This window comes from Hippocampus bargibanti, linkage group LG08 (genome assembly GCF_051943395.1).
Source record: "Hippocampus bargibanti isolate YZ-2025 linkage group LG08, ASM5194339v1, whole genome shotgun sequence".
In the NCBI taxonomy this organism is placed as follows: Eukaryota; Metazoa; Chordata; class Actinopteri; order Syngnathiformes; family Syngnathidae; genus Hippocampus; species Hippocampus bargibanti.
Genome location: NC_142741.1, coordinates 9,610,079 through 9,633,586, shown reverse-complemented (window position 1 = coordinate 9,633,586; position 23,508 = coordinate 9,610,079). Strand labels below are relative to the sequence as shown.

Here is a 23,508-nt window from a genome sequence, read left to right as displayed (position 1 = left end):
CTTTTGTAATTTTATGTTAAGTGTTATGTAAGGCTCTTTGTTATAGCTGCGGTATAAAAAAGATGTTTGTACTTGAATTGCTTTCCTTTGTCCTCTCGTAAGTAATCTTTATCCATTTGATTTAATCCCCAGGTAGCCAACAGTAACCTAAATTTGGCAGGTTCTACATGGATGCAGCCACATTACTCTTATGGCACATATCACAGTTGGAATAAAGAGTGGACGCTGTGGAGAAACAAGAACATTTCTTTTATTTGGAAAAAAGGGAACAGTTCAACCAACACCTGAATTTTCTCTGCATGGTTTGGAGTGGGACAGGGGGGGGGGGGTCATGGGTGTGGCTTGTGGGAGTCAGTTTTGGTCAATTTTTTGTCATGAGTTTACAAATTGCAGAGGGCTTGTAGCAACTGAGCAGTTAAAGCGAATGTGTATTCATCTATACTTTGATAAATTGGACTGGAAAATGATTACAGTACAATGCAATTCCTATGCTGTATTGATATTTAATCCAGTCTTTACGATTAACGAACACTCAGATGTCACAAATAATGACCTCAATCATGTTGATCAGTGTTATTTAAAAAAGATTGCAATTCCTGATGCATACATGTATGAAGCACAAGTGTGTTGAGTGCTGTATGCAACTTTCCAGTTTCCTTGTGCAATTAGATTGACAAGTGCAGCTATTAATCATCTGATGGAATGTAGATTCCTGTAATTAATACTTTTGTAATCTAGTGTGTCGTTTGGATGTACTGTTCCAATCATCAAAAAAGCAAAATGAATAAATTCCTTTTCAATGTGTAATGTCACTTGACATTCAATACGTCAATCAAATGCACAAATACATTTTGTGAACAAATACAAGCATGAAATTCGGCAGAGCTACATATAAAATATCCAGGATGTTGCAACAAAATACAATTCCTAAAAATGATGGTGAAAACAGGATTTTTTCTGTGATGACATAAGAGTGCCCTTTGTCATTATGCTCTGACAAGGAACAAGAGATTCCAAGCATCTGATTAACGAGAGAACTGCCTTTTGTCATGAAATCCTTTGTTGACATGCTTAAAGATTTTGGCCTTGTGCACGTTCTTGGATTTCTGGTACCCAAAACCACCACCACCACCTCGCTTTTGAAGCTTTGTGCCTTTACTGCCATGGACGTCTGAGGAAGAGCTGAGTGAAGGAAAAAAGTTGGTTGAACCATTTCACATTGCTCTGCTCAATCAAAATGTTATGAAATTAGGCTTACAAAAGTGGAGGCGGTTCAAGACTAGGACAGAATTCTCAATACTTGACATTTGAACCACGTGATATGACAGAAAAAGGATACTGATATCAACGTATGGTGGGACTTTGAATCCGAACGACAAAGCCACCATAAGGAGGTTAAGTGTGTTGACGCTGTAGATCTGCTTGAGCGAGTGAGAGTCATAAGCCCGCACATAAGACTTGTAGGCCTCTTGGGCTGACTTGTGAAGATAGTAATTCTTCTCAATCAGTTTCTCCAACTAAGAAAGACAATTTCAAATGACATCAGAACATGACATCTCAGGTACTCGAGGCACTAGATTTCTTACCTGGGACTGGATATCGGAGATTTTACTCCAGGAAAATTCAAACTCACTCAGGGGGACCTGGAGAACACATCAAAATTGTTTTTAGTCAACTGTCAAAGGTTCACAAGCAAGGAGGCCATCGGGCAGTTGGGAACATGTACCTTGGCTTGCTTGAGGAAGCGCAGAAATCCAAGCTCCTCCGGTCTCAGGATCAGGAGAGCATGCCCTCTGCCATTGATGCCTCGAGCTGTTCTGCCCACTCTGTGGATATATTCCTGTGGGCGGGAAGTTACCATAAATTTGTAGAAACATGAGGGGGCGGGGGGGTTAAAAGGAGAACATTTTTAAACTTCCGTAGCTTCCCTACACAGAACCACCAACGATGCATGTTTGTTGAGTTGAAATGGTTAACATGCATGAACCACCAACGATGCATGTTTGTTGAGTTGAAATGGTTAACATGCATGAGTTTAATCTCTAAAAGGCTTACCATATTTTCCAGTATATAAGGCGCACCGAGGTATAATGCACACCCGCCCCAATGGACTGTTTATATTCAAATCTTTGCTGTACATAAGGCAACCGGACTATAAACCTTCAATGAATGAAAAATGTTTTCGGAATATTATATATAAACGTTTTCCAAATATAAGGCACACCACATTATAAGGCAGTATAGTAGAGGCACCACACTTCTTCCAGGGGGCAAATTGAGTTGGTGGCTGCTGACAGTAGTTGCGAAACCTGTTGTGGCTCAATATTACTTCACATGTAAGGTTCACCGGCTAATAAGGCAGTGTCATCTGTTGAAGAAAATGAAGGCTTTTGGGTGCGCCTCAGTCCGGAAAATACGGTACTTTATATACGCATTGCCCTGAAATCTTAGGAAAGAATAGTCCATTAAGCAAGGCGTTGTTTGATTGGGGGGATGAACCTCTCTTTATTTTTGGTGTAATTTTCAACAATTTCATTCAATCATCAAAGAGGGCCCACATTTCTGCTCCAAGAGGTGAGACATAAGCCTAACTTTGACTCAAGCTGGGATGTGACAAATTCATCGCTAACGCTACAATTATACAGTAGTTAGGTCAGAATGACATCAGACAGTGGTATGAAAAATACTGAACTCATTCACTGCCAGACGTGCAAAAATGTGTCCAATCCTGTGCCAGGGTTTTTGTCAGTTTCACTCAAATTCTAGTAAACATTCAATGCAGCAAAATTAGACTAATCTTCTTTCCTCAGAAAAAAAGTTAATTCCTAAATTATATGGGTCTGGAGTTATATGAACTTGACTGTCCAAAATACAATGCAATACATACATATTAGTTTATGTAGCGCTTTAACAACAGCTGAAGCTGTAAGAAAGCGTTAAAATGGAAAAAAGGGAAATGCTCCCCCCTTGTGGAAGGGAAAAAACAATGCCAGACGTCTGAGCAGCGCTTTATCAGCACCCCCCGCAAGAAAAACCAGAGCCCGAACAAATTCGGGAATGGCGCTCAACTTCTAATTTTCTATTCCCGAATACATTTGGGAATGGCAATAAATGCAGATTATGATATAATTTGCAGCATTACATTCTTATGACGCAATGCAAACCTTTTCACGGTGTGCCATTTGCAACCCTAAAACGTATATTAGATTGGTGCTGTCTTAAATGTAGGATAATCATAATGTAAAAAAAGAATTATAGAGCATTAGATATATATATTGTGATACATTAAACACAGAAAATTTAAAAAAAGAATTATAGAGCATTAGATACATATTGTGATACATGAAACAGAAAGCTTAGGCACACTACAATGGGGTGAGATTGCAAAAGAAACCTAGTAAGTATAATGCCATAGTCATCATGAGACCTTGGGGTCATCTGGGGGGTCGTATTGGACGATCCAGTCCACCTCTGGGATGTCCAGCCCTCGAGCTGCTACGTCTGTACAGAGCAAAATGCCTGAATCTGCGTTGCAGAACTGGAAGAAGGTGGTGGTGCGTTTGGTCTGCTTCTGCTTGCCCTGAGCAGTAGAGAAAGTAATACAGACAGAGCGGCTGCAGATGATGCCAAGTGTGAGCGGTAGGTTATGTGCAGTAGGTCATGACTTACATGGATGGCCATAACAGGGAGGTCAATGTAGTTGAGCAGCTCATAGTGGAATTTGACAGACATGCAGGAGGAGAAGAAGACCATGAGCTTCTTCTTGCGGTTCTTCTTCAGGAAGGTGAAGAGCAACAAGAAGCGCTTCTCCGATGGGCACACTACGTAGCCCTGCGGTCAATGGGACACTCATGAAGAGGGAGGCCAGCCACAACTGTCACGCTACCAAACATACCTGCTCCAAACCATCGACAGTGGCTGTGTCCTTATTGTCATCTACTCCAACATAGAGAGGCTCTTTCTTTAGAGAAATACGAGCCAAGTCCTCCACCTTCCGAGTCTGGGTCGCCGAAAACAGCATGGTCTGTCTTTTCTCTGAAGAAAATCCACACTTACACTTATTTACTTTGATTTGGACTGTGAACGACCCATTGAAATATTTATAAAAATAACAAATATACGGCAGTAGCCGAATGAAATACAACACTATAAACAGAAGTCACAACATTTTACGGAAAACGTCCCCCCCGCCCATAAATAAACACATTAAAAAATAAAAAAATACAGGTAACATCCGACTTACGACCAGCCTGACTTGTGACCACGACCGCCACACCCTATATTTTTATTTAACGCATGTGACAATTTTGGCCAGCCAGCATCTCACTCTCACACAGCAATGAACCGCGTGATGGCACCGGAAGGGGGAGTGTCCCCTGACACCGGCTGTGGCTCGGCCAGGACTAGAGCCAAGGCAGGTTGGGCGTCGGTACGTGGGCTCGCCGCGATGAGAACGCCACAGCGGGCCCACGGCCGGCGCCGCCGCCTCTTTGAGACCGTTTGTTCTTCTTCGGGTGAGGTGGTGGCCCCCGTGGCGTCCGAATCAGGTCGTTTGCAAGTCATTTAGCACCAAGTCTCTATTCAACATTTTGAATGGATTTCGACTTCCGAGCATTTTGACTTACGACCGGTTGGTCAGAATAGAACCCGGTCGTAAGTTCCATGTTACCTGTACAGAAAAAAAGGCGGCTTACTGGGGAGAAGCTTTATGATCTGCTTCAGTTCCTCCTCAAAGCCCACTTCCAAAATGCGATCAGCTTCATCAATGATCAAACACTGCAAGTTCTTGAACATGAAACCAGGTGTGTTCTGGGGATACAGGGCCAGGGTAACAATGAACAAGGAAACAATAAATTCAGTCTCAAGCAACAGTTGAAAACCTCAAAACGTGGACAAGATACAGTGAGGCCTCGGCTTACGAACTTAATTGGTTCCCAGACAGTGTGTAAGGCGAAAGGTGTGTATACCAAAAATTAATTTCCTATAGGAAACCAGCTGTATACCAAATGTATATATTTTTCACATTAATGAATGTGACTGTGATTCAGGCAAGACCATATCACTATTTCACGAGACGAATATTCCAAAACAACAGTGGAAGCACTTAAATCAATATTAATAAACATTTAGGCAGATGTTTGGAAGTCTGTGGGTTAAAAAAAACAGGCTTTCATAGGAATGTGAGTGTCAGTATGTTTTTCCCACGTTACCTTGCCGGTCCTCTGGTAGAACATTTTTGAAATATCATCAGAATTTTCGTAATGAACTATCTAGAAATCAGTTTTGCTCAACTAATATTCTCAGAATCTTAAAAAATACAATACAGTGGGGCCTTGGCTTACTTAATTGGTTCCCAGAGTGTGTAAGGCGAAAAGTGTCTATTCCAAAAATTAATTTCCAATAGGAAACCTTCAAAATTAGAATAATCCGTTCCCAGGTCTCTATAAAATATAATTTTCAACGAAATAAGCCTTAAAACTACACACAACATACCTTATTCTATGTATAATTAATGTGCTATTGTATTGTAATGAAAGAAATACACTGCACTGTATAAGAAAGTCACTTTATTTACATTTGTGATGCTTGTTGATGGCTTTTAATTGACACCTGTTGCTTTCTGACTTGTGAGGATGTCATGATGCCAAATGAAATGTTACATAATTTTGTGTTTTCTAGATTTTGGATGGGAGAAAGGTGCGCATTTCTCCCCATCCAAAACAGTAGAGTTGCGTGACCACTAATTGACTCTGAGAAGGTGATTGCAACCACCTGGGAATGGCCAATTGCCACTGGGACCTGATTGGCCAGAAGCTCAGGTGAAGCACATTTAAAACCAGACTGAGGAGGAAGAAGAGGGAGAAAGGACAACCTGGAGCGCAGCGTCACCTGTGGTCTGCCGAAAACCGACATCTGCTGCGACTTCAAATAAAGAATACTCACAATACCCTTCCTGCATCTGGCTAAGTGAACTTTTATCATCTTTCCATCTGCTTGCTGTCTCGCCGCATAACAAAGGTCTACGAAACTGAGGCATCACATTATCATAGCCAGTCTTTTCTGGATGGAACTGTTCAATAAAAGCCTGCACATCACAAATTCTGCTTTCAAGGATCGAAGGGTAACATCATGCCAAGCCTTTTCTATCAGCTGAACACAATGATACTGTCACGTTCCAAGCGTGACAGGGCTGACTTGTCGAAACGTTAAGTCGTTGGATCCCTAAGCAGGCGGAAGAGACGTAGGTGCTGGCAGAGATTTTATTACAACAAAAGGCGCGAGTCCGATGATTCCACTGACCCGGAATGACGCGCGCGACAAAAGAAGGCAGGTGAGGGTGATCGGTCCAGCCTATCAAGCTAGGCAAAAAAAATGCCACGCGGGGGTGAAAAAAATTTGCGATCCCGGAAAGCAACAAACTCGCGGCTAACAATCACCTCAGGCGAAGCAAACTTTTGTGCTGGCAAGTCCAAGACACTGGCGAGGCGCAAGGCGTCGTAATCATGTCACTGGTGAGGTGACAGCGACTCGTTGAAATGTCCCAGTATCGGTGATCAGCGGATTGACAGCAGCTGGCGGGGGTCGGGAGCGGGGACCCCGCCCCAGCTGTCAACTCGCACGTGACAAGTCCGGTGTCATTAATCACATGAAAGCATCGAGTAAATAACGCCCTTGTGTAGCAATGGTCGACTTAGCATATCGTACCGGGCTCTTTATTTCTAGAATGGTAGTAGAAAGTTACTCTCAGGGAAGTGACACGCAGCGTGGGAAATGTGTCAGGCTGAGATTCACATGAAAGCCGCGGTGCGCACCTGTGACGCCACAAACGCACACCTCATTCGTGTTTCTCAATGATCTCCTTCTCAATGATCTCCTTCTCCTCGACTGTAATTTTGTTTAGTGTCTTCTTCGGCTGAACACGAGCCTGTGGTGGGGCCTTTTTCGGTCCCATAAAGCAAAAGTATCATTGAAGACGATCGACGTGTGCACTCATAGAAAGGGGGTGTGGAAAGGGAGGCTGGCTGGGGAGCTGTTCGGTCGTGTGCTTTGGTGTTCTTCTGCCGAAGATTACTCCTCCAGCCATGGTGGGGGATGTGTATCGCGAAAAATAGTGCTTAATCCAAGGTTTAATTTTCATAAATTTAACATTCATAAACCGAAAAGTTCATAAGGCAAGGTGTTCGTAAACCGAGGCCCCACTGTATATAGAAATGCGGCAACATGGAATTGTGATTAATCACCATGGCATTTGCAGTGTAAGTTTGATGGTTTGTTAAATCCAGATGAGATGTCACCTCCCTCCAAAGAAACCTTTTAAAGATGTGTCTCTGATTTAAGCCAGATGTGTTGTTGCTAGTCACTAATTCATATTAAGACAAGGTAATTTTGTTTTTTTTTTCCTCCCCACATAAATGTGTCTAGTTTTTTTTTCAGTTGTTCACGGGTCGGAGTCAAACTCACTCAAGGGGACCTCAAGACAAAGCAACAGAGGATGTAGTCCACTAAATACTGCTGCTAAATCAAATACGACTTCAGATTGGTAGTTGAGGGTAATTGATTATTTATAAAGGCTAGAATTTGGTAGTATGTTTTAGGTATGTAACTGCATTTATTTCGTTATTCACTTAAGACCATTCAGTGAATCAGGAGGGGAAAACCGGACACCGTTAACAGTGTATAGTGGATATAGGGAACTGCTGAGCTGTCATGTGTTCACACTCACTAAGAGTGAACATGTACTTTCGAGTTCAAGTCCTCTTTACTGTCCAATGTGCTCTCTGTGTAACATACAGCACAGATTAAATGTCTTTCCTCTCAACCACAGGAGGGAATTTTCTCTTTGTTGCAATGGTGCATTTGTGCCTAACCGAAGTACAACTCAACGTGTTTGAAATTACATCCATCCATCCGCACGCACGCGCAAACACACACACTGTAAACCCTACTATCACCATGACTGACTTAGCTACAAAAATACACACTGATCCTTCCTGATTAAGCGTTTCCCCCTTGCAAAGCATCCCGTAGAGCAGGGGGAAAACCTTTGTTGTTGAACCAGCTCTTCTCGACTCATGAACGCACAATAACGCATTTACACACGTATGCCATGAGCAACAACGGCGTTTAAGATGAACAAGGCACGGCCGGTGGTGCTTTAGCGGCGTGTAACCTTCGTAGCTGACGTGTACCGTTTCAAAATGGTGCTCTGTCATTCAGATTGCCATTCTTTACCAGTTCCCTCTGTGAATTGGACATGGAACCCTTTCTGTTATTGAAATGTATTATTTGTTCTACAGACACTCCCGATCTTATGCACGAGATGCGCTCCGAGCGGTCGTTCGGTGAATTTGTTCGTAAGTTGCTTCAGTGCTATATTTGGTATGGAATGTATGTTTATCGATGAGAAGGTTTCTTCAGCCGTCATCTGTACAAATTTGAAGGTTTCGGACGTTTCGCCTCCTGTCCAAGAGGCTTCGTCAGCGAACTAAAGTCTGACTGGTCGTGTCGGCCATTTATATATCCCTAATGTCCAGACATGGTGGCGCCGGACACAGCTATGATAGGTCCCTACTCTCAGGTTGAGGGGGGCAGAGGACCCCTCCCTGTGGCCCCACTGATTGTTCCTACATTCCTGACTGGCCTATTTGCCCCACCCCCACCGGTATCACCTCATCAGCATTACGAAAGTTGCCTAACCTGTTTTGCCTAAGCAGGCTATTGTATGAACGATCCAAATTGAACCTCACCCCACCAGACCGGTTTAATGAAGGATTTTGTTGTTTTATAAGAATCGCTTCTTTTACCCCCCTTTCAAACCATCTACGTTCTTTCGCTAAGATTTTAACCTCATTGTCGTCAAATGAGTGGTTGCTAGCTTTTAAGTGCAAATGTACTGCCGATTGAGGCCCACTTGTATTATCCCTGCGATGTTGATAGTCTTTTTTTTGAGAATTTGTTGAGTCTCCCCAATGTACTGCTCTTTACAATTTTCATTCTTACAATGTATGGAATAAACTACATTACTTTGTTTTTCATTTGGTAGCCTATCTTTTGGATGCACTAATTTTTGCCTTAACGTGTTTATCGGTTTGAAATAGGTAGGAATTTTATGTTGCCAAAGGACTCTTTGTAATTTTTCAGAAACTCCTGCAATGTAAGGTACTGCTACTCCTCTCCTTTTTGTATCTTGAGAATTATTGGTTTCATTCCCTATCCTTCTCATCGATGGACCACTCCTGTACGACTGAGAGCTTACACAGACGAATGTATGTTTAAGTCAAACACTGAAAGGGGAAGTATAAAACATAGATGCTCTGAACAGTTGTAAAATAAATTCACACCTACTGTAGTATGACAACATACCTGTTCACCACACTGTTAGAAATTTAACTTAGAGGTTGTCCTTTGGTGTGTTGACCGAAACGTCAGGTTAACAGCAGTTAAAGTAAACTGAGCTTTGAGCAACATCATAACAGTGCCGTTTAAGTTAATGGACAGTTTTTTTACCCAACCAGTGGTTAAAAAAATTGTTTATTTAATAATGAAATGTATGTTGAAGTCACACACTAAATGAGGAAGTATAAGACAGAGACGCTCTAACAGTCGTAAAATAAATTCACACCTTCTGTAGTACGACATATATCATTGGGTCTTCAGTAAGCCATTACCGAAGCTGCTGGCACATCATTACTGAATGACCTGCCAACAGCCATTCCTTTTTGCTATGCATCGCGTCCTCCTGGAGAGTCAACTGGGAAGAGGAATTTCCTCCCCACCTACATACTCTACGAAGCCAATCGTCAGCGAGCTGGGCGGATTGGTACCTGAACTCGTTGGCAATACTTGAGCATAGCGCTCATTGGTCATCCTTGATGTCCGATGCGTAAAGATCCAGCCCTTGAAACCTCCAATGTGTCTATGTCCGTGCATGTGCGTGAAGCACAGTACGCAGCGGATCGTAAGCAAGCTCGGCTGGAAAAAGGCGTGCAATACAAAATCTAACTTACATCATCTCTTCGTCCGAACACTTTGACATATTCTATGTACCTGCAAAAATGTTCGCGTGTACCGTTTTCGTAACTCGAATGTACGCAAATAGGGGAGCATCTGTACATATTTTTTACAGCATTGGAAAATGTTAAGAATGTTTGTCATCCTACAAAAACCATATGCAAACAAAAATATATTTTCATTACCCCATCTTTTTCTATTTTCATACATTTTAAAAGCAGTAAGAAGGCACTTGGTGGCACTAAAGAGATACATGCGGCTGTTGAGCCGACGCCTGATTTAAGGGAACCAAAATAAACAGAAAACTGTGTTCAGTAAACACCAAACACACTTTTGCCCAGTGAAGGTCAGGCAGCTAGGTCATCAATTGACCACAAATAGGGCTGCCGTATTGCCGGCTTGTGTGGCTCTCTTATCACAGAAAGAGCTACTGTGGACACAAACAGGTTAAAAATCGCACCATATGGTGGTCATCGTGGCAGGAATGAAAAGGAATATGGAAAAGCTGGTCAAAAACTCTGGTTCTAGTTGTGTACACGCGTATTGCGCTTTTTTTTGATAGCATACATTTTTTAAGACCTTATTGATGGTGATCACTGTCTCGACATTCTCCTAAAGGTAGATCCTCGCTCACCTGAAGGTGATCCAGCAGACGGCCTGGTGTTGCCACCATGATGTTGACACCATTGGCCAATTTTTGAGCCTCCGCTGATCGGTTGCTGCCTCCCATGATGAGGCCATATGTGTGCACGTGGTGGGTCATCAGTTCTTTCAGCACACCATACGTCTGCATTGCCAACTCTCGTGTTGGAGAAAGAACCACTACACCAGTCCCTGAGAGAAAGAGAAAACAAACAAAAAAAATCTATTAACCCTTTGGGTCAAATTCGGTACACTAAAGCTAAGTGCTTATAGGTTGAAAAAAGCACAAGTTACATGTCCCTTTAAAACAGGTTATGTGCAGCTTTGCCTTTAAGAGCGTCAGTGACATCAACTCCTTGCGCAACACAACGTGCGCTCCTCGATCTTCAAAGCTCCTATTTTTCGTCATGGATCAAATATCACGTAAGTATATGTTGTGACGATTTTATGACCCATTCAGAAGGTTTACCTTGATACTGAAATGCATAAACTAACGCTAACTTGTTTATTTACCAAGAAATATTAAAAATAAGTAGTGTCCCGAATTTGGAACATTCAGCGTGCTAACGCTATTTTCATGATGATCCAGACTTGGTACCTGATGCGAATAATTGTAAGTGAATGGTGCATTTTACACTAATAGCTGTACCTCATAGCTTTGCATTCTCAATATAATTATTGAAACGGAGGTCTATATGTTTTTTTGGTCTCCTAAACAGAAATTAGAAAACTTAAACATTTTCATCATAATGTCTGGTAAAAATTTAACACTTCCTATTTCCAAAAGACCGTGAAACATGGCAGGAGCAGGTACAACACTAACAAGTTTCTGTGAAAAAAATGACAGGAAAAGCTAAAAGTCTATATTTTATTTGGGGCAAATCAAAGACAGCAGAATTACTTCTGAAGGCCTTGAGGACATTAGATTGGCATGTCAACTAAAATCATCTGAGAGAAAGAATTTGTAATCAGAAAATGTATAAATGATTGTTTTGAAGAACGCAATAGGTTGCATTTCCACTTGTGTTATGTAAGGTTTTGTTGCCACCTAGTGGACAAAATAGTCCCCACTACCGTATGTGCATTTCACATTCTCAAATACAGTACAGTGACTAGAAGATAAAGCATCTGAAAGGACTGAAGTTCTGTTTGTGATGTAATGTAAGGAAAGAGATGCCCATTTCACGGTACGATCAGAGCATTGACATCAAATGGTCGGTAGAGTTTTTGAATGTTGCTGTGCCCATATGTTTTTTATAAAATAACCATCTACTGTATATCTTTCCAGATCCTGATGAGAATGAAATAGATGACCATGTTGAAGACATTTTGGCATCGGACACAGTCGTGACTGTTGCATTGATGAACTTCTATCACTATTCAAATATTTTCAAAGGATTTTCAATGAAAAAAATGATGGATATTATTGTTGAACAGTCGAAATTCTATGCAATGCAAAATGACATCAATAAGCCCGTGTCTCGCCAAAGAAGAGCTGCAGAAGTGGCTGGGATTGATATATTGTTTCTCAATCTCAAAATGACTAAACACTCGGATGCATTGGGCTTGGAAGCTATCACCACTAACTGATTATGCTGCAGAATGTACTGTATGTCAAGGTATCGCTTCGAAATTACAAAAAGGAACTTACATATAGCAGACAACACAAAACAAGGAACACGGGGAAGCCCAAATTATGATCCCTTGCACAAAGTAAGGCCAATGATAAAAGTTTCAAGAATTACCCAAATCACAGCGTTTGTCAATTGATGAACAAATTGTACTCTATGAAGGTAGATTTACACTCAAGCAGTGTCTACCAAATAAACCAATGAACTGGGGGTTCAAGTTGTTTGTGCTAGCAGGTTATAATGGCGACATGTATGCATTCCATATACAGGAACGATAGATCCAGTCAGTGACTCCAAGGTTCCCAATCTGAAAGTGACGTCAAATGTTGTGCTCCATTTGGCTCAAAACATCCAACCAGGAAACAATCATCGATTGTATTTTGATAATTGGTTTACATCTATCCCCTTACTCCAACATTTGGCAACAAGAAAAATCTGGTGTTGTGGCACAGTGAGGCTCAATCGATTGTTCAGCTGAACCGCAGCTAAAAGACATTGGGTTCTTTTCCCGCCGATGATACAGTATTCGGTTTCACAACATAGCTCATGCTCCATATGTTGCAAAGAACCGCAACAGGTGCAAGCATGGCACATGCTCGGTGAAAACTAATATTTACTGCAAGAAAATGCAATGTAAATCTTTGTTTGAATCATCACAAGAACTGCTTTGCATTATTCCTGGTTATTAGCTAGTTTTCTTTATCTGTAAAGGAACTATGTATTTTTATGTAAACATTTAATGTAAATTATGTATGTATTTTATGTAAATATTTTAGGTATTTTATTATTTTAATAAAAAGATGTCATATGGGCCCAAGATGGCGCCCGAGTAGGCAGCCGTCAGCAAGTGCTCTGATGAGCGTTGCTTTTGTCTTGTGTTTGTGTTTTCTTTTGTCACTTTGTGTTGTTGTGCGTCATGTGGAACGGATACGGATTGTTTTTCAGCATTTTTGACCACGACATTCATCAAGGAGGAGACTGTGCTGAGCGGTTGCGCCTTTTCGGCAGCATGGATATGCCAGTACTGTGTTGAATGGGAGGAATGTCGGTGCCATTCGACTGTCATCACTGGACAGCTCTGGGGCCATTGTGCTTTTTTTGCGCTTGTAATGGGCAGCATCTTCACAGTCCCGCTTTGTTCAGTGGAATGTCGGTGCTGTTCGACAGTCTGCGGCTGGATGGATACATGGCTTGAGGAGCCCGCGATAAGAAGGAAGGAGCGTCAGCGCAGAGCGCCGATGCGTAAGTGGAACTGTCGCGGGATGGAATTGAAGCTGATTTATGTGGGACAGCAGATGTGAGACAATCTCTTTTCCTCAATGGATGCTACAGCTGCATGTTTCCTTTCAACATTTAGCTTGTAGTCGACATGCACATTCCACCATGATGTCCCTGATCCACTGGTGAAGAGACGCTTTGATCCTCTCCTCTTTCATCTGGAACTGCTTTATGTAACAAAGAGGGTACAGAAAGTGCTTAAGAATGAATGTCTCTCTGTGTCTTTGTGTTGTCATGTTATTTGTTATTTAGTTTTTTTTTTTTGTTCTTTTGACTTCAAGACGGCGCCGCGAGAGTGGCTGCCTTTCCAGCAGCTCCTGTGTTTTGCTTTTCTACTTTCATAACTTTGCTGCTGTGAAATGTGAATTTTTCCACTGCGAGACTAATAAAGGCAAATCCAATCAAATCCAATCCAATATGGGTAAACGTCTAGTCTTTGAAGTTGCACTTGACATGTTTCAAAAAAGGCACCTGTTAGGGTAATTCGCCATACAAACATCTCTAAACATCGCTCTGTAATCTTTGTTTACATTTTGAACTTCCTCGTATGTCATATCCTGCCTTCCTTTACACGATGTCGCATTTTATTACGTCACATCCTGTCGCGTCATTACTATGCGCCGCATAAATACTCCTGCAGCCCGTTCGTCTCTCTCTCCATGCGCTCCCTCCTCCGTCCGCACCACAATGCCCGTGCTCTCCAAATTAAATCAACTTTCTGTTCAAGTCCTGGCTCCCTGATGATTTAACCATCGATCTCCATCAACACCCGTCGAAGCAATGAACCAAGGGCGAACGATAAAAATAACCCAACAGCACCCACTCAATATAGGTCTTTAAAAACGATTGTGCCAAATTAGGCACATTATCACATTTTCTACATTATTGAAAAATAATAAAAAAGGAAGCTACTAGTATGTTACTATATCCATCATTGACCATAAAAACTGAACAGATTTTTTTTTCTAAGTAGAAAATAATTCAGGCAGTAAAGGGTTAATGGTACTATAATAAAAACAGACATATAGCCCGATAAGTAAAAACAGTGTAAAAATCAACATCCATCCAATGTGCAATATAAAACTTAGGATAAGGTGAACAGTCATTACCATTCCTGGGCATAAATTTAAGTTTGTAGATGAGCTCTATGGATGGGATTAGGAAGGCCAGGGTTTTACCACTCCCTGTCTTGGCAGCAGCCAGCACATCTCTGTCCACCAAAACAAAGAAACACAATCAACAAAGTCGATGTTAGTTGTAGCTGCAATTTATTTTCAATAGACAAAACGGTTACACATGAATGACCAAGAATCAGAACCCACCTTCCCTCCAGTAGAGGGCGAATGCTTCTGTGTTGGATTTCAGTCATTTGTTCAAAGCCCATCTCCTTAATTCCTTTCAGTGTGCTTTCACTCACCAGTTCCGCAAGAGAAGCAAAAGATGTGTCCTCAAATGCTCCTGAGACAATGACCAACATTAGAATCACAGCTATATTTTGAATGCAATCACTTTTTTCTTTCGGCTTTCCCCGTCAGGGGTCGCCACAGCGAATCAGTCCTCCATCTTCATAGGTTTGATTCGCATGTTTGTTTTGGCCAGGCTTTTACATCGGATGCCCTTGCTGACACAACCCTCTGTATTTATCCGGGCTTGGGACCGGCACAATACTGACACTGGCTTGTGTCCCCTTGTGGCTACAGAACAAGCAATTCGATGAGCTTAAAAAAGATGAAGATGCTCGATAAAAAGGCAATGACAGCAAGGATAATTAATAGTCGGCAATAACAAAGGGAGAAAATCAATGCGTTTTGGCAATGAATTACACGATTTAAATTATAACGCAGCATTTTTTAATTAGCATTTTTCATCAGTCAATTTAAACTACAGTGTTAATTAACCCCTTAGAGCAAGCAATTTTAGACTATTTTAAGCCCCCGCAAAAGAGCAACGAAATTGCACTGACTCAGTATGATGAGGGCAGGTGACACATTCTACCATAAAATGAAATGAGAAGCGCTTCAGCATGTTCACGAAGCAACCTGATTGTGCACTTTTGTGCTATACCAATTTCATAAGTGCAGTTTTTAAATGGATTGGATTTTAAATCTGATCTGTTTTCAATCAGATTCTTCTACTTTCCCTTTCGGCTTTTCCCTTCAAGGGGTCGCCACAGCGAATCAGTAACCTCCATCTTCAGAGGTATGTTTTGGCCAAGCTTTTACGTCGGATGCCCTTCCTGACACAACCCTCTGTATTTATCCGGGCTTGGGACCGGCACAAGAAGACTTATGTCCCTTTGTGGCTACAGAACAAGCAACTCACTAAGTAAAAGGCTCCCAAACACAAAATGGTCATCAGCACAGCAACAATCAAAAAAAGCAAAATTATATTAATTTAAAAAAATATTAAAACATTTTGACGGTTGCAGCCCTGCATTTAACGACACAATAAAACATGTACTTGCAATCTTTATCAGAGGAATCAAGGGTGACTCCTGATCTCAAAAACAATCACAAATGTAAGCCTTGACTGACACCCATTTCATGATGGAAACATTGAAAGGGCAACACTATAAGGCCACAGAATTCACGTCTAAAACTAGGCACCCCACACTGAAATAGTCACCTTTACAAAGTTATCAAAATTAGTATAGTAAGTATTCTCTCATAAGGAATCGCGTTTGCGGTACCAACATTTTCCTTATCACAGAATTTCCTTATGTGGGAATTTATGCGTGTTCTGTATGAATGTGTAAATGTATGGTGTTATGCATGTGCTGTATAAACATATTAAGTAATATACAGTGAATAAAATAAGTATTTGAACACCCTGCTATTTCTCCCACTGAGAAATCATGGAGGGGTCTGAAATTTTCAGCGAAGGTGCATGTCCACTGTGAGAGATAAACAAAAAAGAAAAATCCAGATAATACAAAGCATCTCATTTTCCGTACCGCTTATTCCTCATTAGGGTCGCGGGGGTTGCTGGAGCCTATCTCAGCTGTCTTCGGGCACGAGGCGGGGGACACCCTGAATTGGTTGCCAGCCAATCGCAGGGCACACAAAGACATACAACAGTCACTCTTCCACTCACACCTAGGGACAATTTGGAGTGGTCAATCTTCCTGCCATGCATGTTTTTGGAGTGTGGGAGGAAACCGGAGGACCCGGAGAAAACCCACGCGGGTCCGGGGACAACATGCAAACTCCACACAGGGAGACCGGACCGGGACGCGAACCGGCGACCTCTGCACTGTGAAGCCGGTGTGCTAACCACTCGGCTACCGGGCCGCCCCATCACAATGCATGATTTTTTTTAAATAATTTATTTGTGTAATACAAATGCAAATAAGTATTTGAACACCTGTATATCATCTAGAATTCTGACCCGAAAAGACCTGTTAGTCCGTCCGTCCATTAGAAGTTCACCTGCACTCCATGTATCATCCAGATCATTCCACTGTTTGGAGGAAGAAGAATGAAGAGTACAATCCGAAGAACACCATCCCTACTGTGAAGCATGGCGGGTGGTAGCATCATGCTTTGAGGGTGTTTTTCTACACATGGGACAGGACAAGTGCATTAAAGAGAGGATGACTGGGGATGAGGTATTGAGAGATTTTGGGGGACAACCTCCTTCCCTCAGAGCACTAAAGATGGGTCGTGGCTGGGTCTTCCAACACGACAAGAACCTGAATCATAAAGCCCCAGTAAAACCAAGGAGTGGCTCCATAAGAAGCATAAAGAAGTCCAAGATGGCGCCCGAGTAGGCAGCCGTCAGCAACTGCTCTCATGAGCCTTGCTTTTTTGTCGTTTTTGTCTTGTTTTGTTTTCTATTGTCACTGTGTTGTTGGCCGCCGTGTGGAATGGATACGGATTGTTTTTCAGAATTTTTGACCATGACTTTCATCAAGGAGGAGACTGTGCTGAGCGGTTGCGTCTTTTCGGCAGCATGAATATGCCAGTACTGTTTTTGAATGGGAGGAATGTCGGTGCCATTCGACTGCCATCGCTGGACACCAAAGGGGCCATTGTGTTTTTTTTGTGTCTGTAATGGGCAGCATCTTCACAGCCCCGCTTTGTTCAGCGGAAAGGTCGGTGCTGTTGGACAGTCTGCGGCTGGATGGATGCATGGCTTGAGGAGCCCGCGATAAAAAGGAGCGTCGATGCGTATGTGGAACTGTTGCGGCTTGGAATTGAAGCAGGTTTATGTGGGACAGGAGATGTGATAATCTCTTTTCGTCAATGGATGCTACAGCTGCGTGTTTGCTTTCAACATTTAGCTTGTAGTCGACGTGCACGTTCCACCATGATGTCCCTGATCCACTGGTGGAAAGACGCTTTGATCCTCTCCTCTTTTGTCTAGAACTGCTTCATGTCATCACAAAGAGGGTACAGCAAGTCCTGAAGAATGAATGACTCTGTGTCTTTGTTTTGTCATGTTGTCTTTGTGTTGTCATATTTGTTGTTTAGTTTTTTATGTTCTTTTGACTTCAAGACGGCGCCGCGAGAGTGGCTGCCTTTCCAGCAGCTCATGTATTTCTTTTTTCTACTTTCATTTCTTTCATCACTTTGCTGCTGTGAAATGTAAATTTCTCCACTGTGACACTAATAAAGGCAAATCCAATCCAATCCAATCCAATATCAAGGTTCGAGCATGGCCCAGCCAGTCTCCAGACCAGAACCCAATCGAAAATCTTTGGAGGGAGCTCAAACTCCGTGCTTCTCAGCGACAGTCCAGATACCTGACTGATCTAGAGCAGTGTTTTTCAACCTTTTTTGAACCAGGGCACATTTTTCACATTGGAATTTTTTTGCGGCACACCACGAACCATCTCGCAGGAAAGAGGCAATCAGTGACGTGTTGCCACACGGACGAATATGAAATTACCCTCCCAGTCTTTTCAGCACGGACACAGAACAATGAAATAATATTGTCAGAAAATGATTAATAAATGTTTGTAAAAATTTTAATTTGAAAAAGGGGCATTGTAGTTTCTCGCGGCACACCTGACAATTTCTAGTGTGCCGCGGCACAGTAGTTGAAAATCACTGATCTAGAGAAGATCTGTGTGGAGGACGGGCCAAGATTCCTCCTACAGTATGTGCAAACCTGATGAAAAACTACAGGAAACGTTTGACCTCTGTATTGGCAAACAAAGGCTACTGTACCAAATATCAAGATTCATTTTCTCAGGTGTTCAAACACTTATTTAAGGCTATAATCACACAAATAAATGATTAAAATCATGCATTGCGATTTCTGGATTTTTCTCTTTAGTTTATCTCTCTTACAATGGAGATGCACCTACGATGAAAATTTCAGACCCCTCCATGATTTCTCAGTGGGAGAAATAGCAAAATAGCAGGGTGTTCTTCACAGTATAATGTTATCAACATATACAAAGAAACAAGTTATAAGATATCAATTTCTCCACTGTGAGACTAATAAAGGCAAATCCAATCCAATCAAAATATATTGCGCATAAACATGTTGAAAAAAAAAATAGAATGCAATATGAAAGCAATTTACTTTTTTTGTAAAATAAGAGTCATTTTTTGATCATTTTCTTGCTTAATCAAGATGTTTGCCTGGTTGTCATAAAGCTTTGTTGCCAGTTCCAAGTAACTGTCCCGCTGATCAGTAACATCTGGTGACACTAGTTTTAAAACCATCGCCATAGTTTCTTTGCGGGATGGTGGCTTTAAAGGACAACCGACGTCTCCGGACAAGTTGTGTCCATAATTTGTAAAATGGCTTCAAATGACTTCTACTGAGCATATTTTACAAAGATTCCACTGCATATAGCTATATTTTACTTTTTAAGACCCGTGATGAATATTCCGGAAGTCTTGTTTTTGAGTGGGCGACGAGTCCGTACGTGACGTCACTGAAGGAACGCCCCTGACCGAAAAAAGGACACATTGTAGCAGTCCTTCCATCACGTCAATGCTTGTTTGGTCTGAAAACCTCGTATTGCACCAGAAAGAGCCAGAAGAGGGCGTCTAGGCTCCATGGAAGGAATTTATCAGCCTGTGGAAACGGGCTGATTCATTGCTCCCAACAGCTCAGTGGCCATTTTCTGCCTCTTTTTGGGTGAGACATTTCCCCCCAATGTTGCCTCAAAATGGCACGGAATAAATTCTTTAATCAATTGCAAACATGTATGCTTTCCACTTCAAAACTACAGTAAAGTCTCGTTATATCGATATTCAAGGGAGTCCGAAAAAATATCGATATAACCGGGACTATCGATATACCCGACCCTGTTTGCATGTAATTTTCTCCGTGCGTGCATAGAAATAGTATCGATATAACCGGGACTATCGATATATCCGATATCGATATAACGAGACTTTACTGTATTTGAATCATATTCATAACTGGGTGTGTAACAAGGAAGCATATTCTCCGAATCTGAAGCCATTGTTTTGATTCTCCAGCAATGCAAGACGTCTTGGCATGACGTCACGAACTGGGGGAGGGACTTTCTGAAAATGCCCAATTCACAGCTCAATTTTTTGCAGATTTTGGACACTTTAAGTCATTTTTATTGGTGTCTTGCATTTGAATAACAATATACTGCGTGTTTTGGGTATTTTAGATGCTATAAAACGTTTTTCTGATGTCAGTTAGGAAACAAAAAGAGATGTCGGTTGTCCTTTAAGTCAGCAAGAGGTGGCATCCTCATCATGATGTCATTCACTTCCATATAGTTTGTCTTTTGAGGCACCAGTAACTTGCGTGTAACAATCAACTCACCCGCATTGTACTGTTCCATGTTTTCTTTGTTTTTTTAATCGTGTCATACACTTGTGTTTTGCCTAATCTGAGTAATTCTTTTAATTTGTATCACTTTATATCCTTCAGTTTAATGCACTTCACTTCTCCCCTCATAACGACTCTCTTGCGTTTGGATGCCATGAACACAGAACTTGCTCCTGACTAGAACGACCTAATACAACTGCTACACTACACAACGCACAGTTTCGAAAGCAACCCTATGTGGATTGCCTGGGGCTATCCCGTCCTACTGCGCATCATCCTCTGCACAACAATATCACTGGCAAGTAATATGGCGGAACGGACAACTTTTTTCCCAAATATCGAGCATGAAAATTACACACTTTTGCGTGGACTGGAATCCGTGTTCCGGATATCTGAATTTCCATTGTAGAGAATCGATCTTTGCTATTATTTAGTGCCCAAAAAAGTAATACATGATTGTTTTTCCAGGTTAAGGAAATCATTTCTGTTTGACATAATTCCTTATGAGAGAATACTTACCGGATTTGCAAATTTCAAAAATGTAAATATGTAATATAAACAACAAAGTGCATTTCACCACATTTTCTTTCAAATTAGCTGGAAAATGCTGACTCGCGTCTGAAGTACAGTACAGTATTAAAAAAAGCAGTAGAATTACAGAAACCTGTCAAGCCAGATGGTAGCTCAGGAAGATCCTCAACATCCCCCTCCTGCTCCTGTGGTCTGACAGTTTCCTCCTCCTTCTCCATCTCTTGCTCCCCATTTACTTGGCACACACCTTTGACCTTTTTCTCAGCTAAGTATTACAACATTCATTTGAGAGAAACAGAAATTGTGCGCTTTGGTCCAATTGTTCCTCAGAGACGAGTTATGTTACCTGGCGATTTAGCCATAAGAGGCGCCTTTCTTTTCCTTTCTTTTTTTTGCTTTCCAGAGTTTCCCTGGGAAGATGTAGTAACGTCAACTGGCTGATCGTTCTGCTCCTCGGCGAGTTTAAATTCAGCATTACACGCTTCTTGAGTGCCTTTTTCCTCCACTCCTGATTTTCCTGGGAGAAACGTTGAATCATTAAGTTACCTTCAAACAATGCTGATATATTTCATTTCAACTACATTATTGCTGTATCTACAACAGAGTGAATACTAGTTACTCTTCTTTGTATTTGCTTGGTGGGTTGTTAAATCCACACACAACGTTTATTAACATTTAGCTTGTAGTCGACGTGCACATTCCACCATGACGACCCTGATCCACTGGTGAAGAGACGCTTTGATCCTCTCCTCTTTCATCTGGAACTGCTTCGTATACAGACAGTACAGAAAGTGCTTAAGAATGAAGGACTATGTGTCTTTTCATTGTCGTGTTATTTATGTAGTATTTTTTGTCATTTGATTTCAAGACGGCGCCGCGAGAGTGGCTGCCTTTTCAGCAGCTCGTGTATTTTGTTTTTTCTACTTTCATCACTTTGCTGCTGTGAAATGTAAATTTCTCCACTCCGAGACTACTACTAAAGGCAAATCCAAAACATCTCGCTTACATCAGCATATATTGATGTCATACGATTGATAACGGGCAGGTATTCAATGGTAAACACGGAAACAAGGAGTCGTTTAGTTGTAACTTATGACGATGAGAAATCATGCCGATACAAGCGAACAACGGTAATGAAGCTAACAGTAACCGCCATGAACTGAGACATCAAATTTTGACAATCAGTACTTACCAGACTCTTCGTCTAATGCGTGCTTCTTCAGTAACTTGCGGTCTTTGTTTCTTTCATTTCTTTTCTGTATTTTCTTACGCAGAAGCTTCATCTGTAAATCGGCCATGTTGAACACATGCACGCGTGTCAGTAGATAGGACAGGACCCTTGTTCAAGGCGCAACCTCAGAGTTGCCTGAATGTGTCAAGGACCCTATTAGGTGACGTCCAAAATGCCTAAATGAAAAGACGAAGAACGTTGAAAAAACGACGGCCCAATACCGCACCAAACTCCAGGAACACCATTCGTGTGTACACGGATTTGAAGTGCATCGAGTGTTCAACCGCGCAGGTTACAAGCTGTCGAACATTTTCAGATTAAAAAATAAATTCAAAACGCAGAAGACACAAAAGTAGCAAATTAGATAAAACCGTAGTCCAGTCGTTGAGATCTTCAGCGCTTTCGCGATGCATTTGGCGGAATAAAGAGCCGAGATGGTCCTCTTGTTTAGATCATACAAGTAGGATATTTATTTGCCAGAGCACAGAGAGCAGCCGCTGTGCTCATCGTCGTACGAGAAGCCAAAAACATAAACATACACTTGCTTTGATCGCGGTCAAGTCACGTGATGTCGCGTCGTGGCTGGGTTGCCAGATCAGCTCAGTATTACAGCATTGCACAAAATGAGGATACAATCTAACTTTCTTAACACCAGTAATCAGGACAAATAAATGTGCAACATATCATGACAATTTAATCAAGATAACATCATGATATCCAGAAAACAATATACGTACAGTAAAGTCTCGTTATATCGATATCGGTTATATCGATAGTTCTGCTTATTACGATACTATTTCTATGAACGCAAGGAGAACATTTACATGCCGCAGGATCAGATATATCGATAGTCCGGTTATATCGATATTTTTTCCGACTCCCGAGAATATCGATATAACGAGACTACTGTATATGAATCTCTCTCTTGAGGACTTGCACACTGCAAGAATCCAAATTAGGGCACGGAAAATCCTGCTGGACCCTCCACACCCTACCCACCACCTTTTCCAGCTACTCCCCTCAGGCAGGCGCTACTGATCCATGCGCACCAAATCCAGCAGATATAACAGCTTCTTACTCCAAGCAATTAACTCTTTGAACAGTAGCCCAAATGGAACTGTATAGTGCCTCTTTGCAATTTTTTGATGATGATACTAGTGCACCGTGTTCGACCGGAAGCAAATTCTTTGTGTGTTCCACATACTTGTCAATAAAGATGATTCTGATTCTAAAAGAAGAAAAATACATGGGCAGACAGAATATGGTGATGCTTCAATATCAGTGACGTGCGGTGAGGTTCATGGCTGGTGAGGCACTGACGTCATCAGAGTCAGATTTACAAGCATATGAACTCTACAGAGTAGCTTATTCACAATTAGATTGGCAACAGTTAACGTGTTTTGTTTAAAATGTCAT

General features: G+C 41.7%; 2 protein-coding genes across 4 annotated transcripts in view; one reads left to right on the top strand and one right to left on the bottom strand.

Moving 5' to 3' along the window:
• Nucleotides 1–272, top strand: part of LOC148894526 (glycerol kinase-like) — a 65,986-nt gene extending 65,714 nt beyond the window's left edge. For all 3 annotated transcript variants that reach the window (XM_089002751.1, XM_089002748.1, XM_089002749.1), the window contains one exon: nt 133–272. The gene's annotated coding sequence lies outside the window, so the exon portion shown is untranslated. The remainder of the gene's footprint in view (nt 1–132) is intronic.
• Nucleotides 229–22,626, bottom strand: ddx18 (DEAD-box helicase 18). Its single transcript, XM_089002747.1, has 14 exons — nt 22,054–22,626; nt 21,208–21,378; nt 20,995–21,126; nt 14,885–15,020; nt 14,672–14,772; nt 10,646–10,845; nt 4,695–4,809; nt 3,896–4,035; nt 3,670–3,831; nt 3,428–3,580; nt 1,727–1,840; nt 1,587–1,643; nt 1,340–1,517; nt 229–1,171 (listed from the first exon to the last, which is right to left on the bottom strand). The coding sequence occupies exons 1-14, from the start codon at nt 22,157–22,159 to the stop codon at nt 1,026–1,028; spliced, it is 1,911 nt and encodes a 636-aa protein (XP_088858873.1). The 5' UTR covers nt 22,160–22,626; the 3' UTR covers nt 229–1,025.
• Between the last annotated feature and the right edge of the window lie 882 nt (nt 22,627–23,508).

Coding starts and splice junctions, on each gene's coding strand:
- ddx18 (XM_089002747.1), bottom strand. CDS start 22,159: ATGGCCGATTTACAGATGAAGCTTCTGCGTAAGAAAATACAGAAAAGA. Junction 3,581..3,669: donor TCCCTGTTATGGCCATCCAT/GTAAGTCATGAC, acceptor TCTACTGCTCAG/GGCAAGCAGAAGCAGACCAA. Junction 1,172..1,339: donor CCCACCATACGTTGATATCA/GTATCCTTTTTC, acceptor GCTCTTCCTCAG/ACGTCCATGGCAGTAAAGGC.